General features: G+C 41.4%; 1 protein-coding gene across 1 annotated transcript in view; it reads right to left on the reverse strand.

The window, feature by feature from the left end:
- LOC119594329 (medium-chain acyl-CoA ligase ACSF2, mitochondrial-like) overlaps nt 1-3,741 on the reverse strand; it is a gene marked incomplete at its 3' end in the record, with an annotated part of 10,017 nt that overhangs the window by 3,818 nt on the left and 2,458 nt on the right. The window contains 8 exon segments of the mRNA XM_037943387.1: nt 56-204; nt 354-452; nt 746-807; nt 810-862; nt 1,157-1,276; nt 1,732-1,832; nt 3,118-3,246; nt 3,419-3,596. Of these exon segments, the coding sequence (XP_037799315.1) occupies nt 56-204; nt 354-452; nt 746-807; nt 810-862; nt 1,157-1,276; nt 1,732-1,832; nt 3,118-3,246; nt 3,419-3,596 (891 nt within the window).

A 3,741-nucleotide genomic window follows, 5' to 3' on the forward strand; every position in this document is an offset into this window, starting at 1 on the left:
CATCTCTTTTATATGGAAAGAACCTTTAAAAACCCATGGAAAAAAACCCACTGACTTTTCTCTTTCCAGAGTCCAGACGATGGCATCGGGGTCAAAGCTGGCACTGGGCATGACACAGGTCGCCCCATAAAGCATACCACAAACAGTGCCCGCAACGCATCCAAAACAATGGTACAGAGGCACGGAGAGACATATACGATGAGGCTGTAAAAACATTGGGTTTCAGTATATCCCTTTGTCCTTGATATAAGCTGTTTTGCAGATCGTCATAAAGACATTTTGAAAGATGTAATTCCAAATGAAACCTATTGGGAACACAAGATAATGGTGTTAACAGTAGGGGTTTTGTTTACCTTTTCGCCATAACCGATGCGCTTCCCGATGGAGTGGTAAGCGTTGTTCACGATCTGGTGGTGGGACAAGACAGCTGCTTTCGGCAAACCGGTCGTTCCCTGAGACAAATTGTTCCAAGTTATGCAGATGTTGATTGTGGTCACTTTTAATCACCCTCGTTCGTTAGGAGGGCGATAAAAAATAGTTATGGTGAAGTATGATTAGCAAACATCACAGAACATTCAAACGTCCAGTACGGATGGAACCAGAAGTCAATTATATAGTTTATACCTACGATCTGTCTTGAAAATGACTTGTTTGTAATGGGAACTGATTTTATCTGTTTTTACTTTGTTTTTTCAAATCCTACACGGAAGTACCTTGCTATCACTCCATGACGCTAGATACTCACGGACGTATACCGAATGCTGCAGGCGGAATCGAACTGTATCTTAGAGGACAGTTCATTTACCCTCTTACGGTGGGAACTTTCACCGCTTCGTAAAGATCTCCGAATCTGAAGGTGCCACTGGAAATAGAGGCACTCGTAAACCCTAGTGCCTAACTGGGTGAAGAAACTCATAGAATACGGATGAAACTTTTAAATCGCTGTTTTTTTTTCTTTTAACAGAATATACGTTTTACTAGAGACTTTTTATTTATTTCAGTAAGCTTTTCTTTCGTACAACACACCTCGTATAGTAAACCTTTGTATTTTATCAACTATATTCTCTCCCTGAGACAAGTGTTGCCAAATAAAAATAATGAAGAGGATAGTCACCATCTAAAGAAAGATATTAACATTAATTAAGACACATCTCACCTTAATTTTTCTTGCGACCGGATGAACACTTTCTTAAGGTGCGGGAGTGTGGCACTGTTTAGGTCACCCGGTACAGAGGATGGCAGCTCAGGTGCCAAGGCGCACAGCATCTTGTAGTAACTGGGGAGGTCATCTTAAGTGTAAAGATTGATTTACTTTCAGGTATTATAAACATGCCATCAGTAAGGCATAGATAAAAAAATAACTTAATTACTGCAAAACAGAACAATAAGGCGGAAGGGCATAAAACAATAACAATAACAGTAACTTAACTCATCTAACTTGATGATTCGACTCTAGCGAGGATTCCTTTGATTTTACTTCAAATTTTAAATAAGATATCTCTGGATTCGAAACGTTGCGATTTTTAATTATTTTCTCATGAAATAATTTTTGATGTTATACTTCTTGTTCTTTTTTTATCCATTGCTTCTATTCTTAGCTTCATCTTGCGATAACACGAAAAAAAAACTACGAAAAAATATATATTCAAAACAAAATAAGTCGATAAATAGTCGATACCAAGAACAATAATATCAACACATTCAGTTAGCAACTTGACTCATCTAACTTACTCTGACGTTTTGAATTTCTCGTCGCACACAATGCCTTTCACGCCGACTTTGTTGAGGCAATATTCGAGTTCATTGGGACGGTAGGCGGGGTTGATGTTCACCTGTGAATTGCAGTTGGTTGATTTGGGTCATTGCAAGTGAAAAATTGCGTAGAGATGCTTTCAAATGTGTCTTTGTTGTCGTCGTTTTATAAAGATAATCAAAAGTGGAGGGAGGAAAAAAAAGGTCTTTCGTTTCATAGCTGGACAGAAGTAAAAGAGAAAGTGTGGGCTCGGATGAGATAAAGAGACAGTGTATTCAAAATGGTGATCCCAACTTTAATCAAATTGATGCACAATTATTCTAAAAAAATGTCAATCAGTCTGAAACACTAGAAGTTCAGAAAAATAAGCAGAACTTTCACTCATTCACAGCCTCATCAGAACCTCCACGATAACGTAGGTCGAAAGGCTTGGTTGACGGTGGAATGAAACACAAAAAAAGAATTGATTTTAATCTCTTCTTCTATCTTCTATCTTTCATCTACGAACCCACGTTCCTATGTTAAAAAAAACATGTTGTCTAGTTAGGAAGTCTTAAGACAATGCCAGTGATGTTCAATGCTATTTGTTGTTATCGCTAATCCTAGAATTCCCATTATTATATCACCATCACTAATGTTAATCACAGAAGATATTCCATTTAGAAACAACGACTTTAAGACCTTACAGATATAAGATTGCTAGAACTGTATTTATTTCACTTTGTTAATTAACAATAACCATGTCTAATAAAGCATTCTGTTAAACGATAGACTAGAATATAACGTTATATCCCTGACTGCTTCTGTACACCTATCTTGTCTGAGAGGGAACTCACATCGGTATATTAATTCTAGCTACACTAACCGTTTCATTCCAAAACTGACACTAAATCTGTCGTTTTCTTCACCGAAATGTAGTCTAGTGAAATTCTTTTTGACTTAAAGTTATATATAAAAAAGATAACAATGCATAGAACGATTTTGATAAATAAATTTTCGTAATCAATATTTTTTTCTGGAAACCGGTTACTGGGAGCATATATATGTCGTACATACATTTTATGTTCTCTCTGCCATCTGCTCTTTACTGTGTATGTGTTCACCTGTGAATGGCTTCTGATTTTTAGGAACGCACTTCTGGTTCCGAGCTAGAGCAAAAAAAGCAAAGGAAATAGTTACAGCTAAAAGATGTGAGAGCAACATTTAGGTTATTTAATCCAACTTTCTCTTCCTTTGCCCTAAGCACTCTTTATGTATCCCTCCTCTTTTCCCTTCTTTACTCTTTCCTCCGCTCTCTACTCTCCTTCATCGTTTCTCCCTCCTCCTCTTTACCCCCATTTCTCTCCCTTCCTCCTTGAACTTACCAGAATGAGTCCAGCCTTGGCGGCGGCGAACTGCGTGAGGTACCACTCGTAGCTGTTGGGTCCCCAGATCCCCAGGCGGTCCCCGGGCTCGAGTCCTGCCGCCAGGAATCCTGCGGCCACGAGGTCGCTCTGCCGCCGGGAACAGAAGGCCAGAGGCGCCTCGTTAGGATAGCATCGCCACAGGGAAAGCACTTACGACTAATGGCAACTTGGGCGACAGAGATCGACCTTATAGAAAGCAAGGGACGCCTCTAACGGCCTTCTCCCGCAGGCACCAGAACCCCCTTCCCTCCGCCATTACCTCCTCCTTGACCTGCGAGAAGGTCTTCCTCACACCCTGGTGGACCGACACGACGGCCTCCCTGTCCCCGAAGCGCCGCTCGGCCCGGTCCACCGCCTGCCCGACGGAGAGGCCCAGCAGCGGCTCCGAGCCCGGCGTCGACACGTAGCTCCACGCGAAGGGCCCGCCGCTCTGCCACCTGGAGGAGGGACGGGTCAGCGGATTCATGCTCTCCATCGAAGAGGCTACGAAACTGAGTGAAAAGTCTGAGGAAAACTGGTAAATCTTGAAACGAAGATCGCGCGGACGTACAGAAAAGACAAAGGTAATGATAATAGTAACAG

This window comes from Penaeus monodon, chromosome 33 (genome assembly GCF_015228065.2).
Source record: "Penaeus monodon isolate SGIC_2016 chromosome 33, NSTDA_Pmon_1, whole genome shotgun sequence".
Classification (NCBI taxonomy): Eukaryota; Metazoa; Arthropoda; class Malacostraca; order Decapoda; family Penaeidae; genus Penaeus; species Penaeus monodon.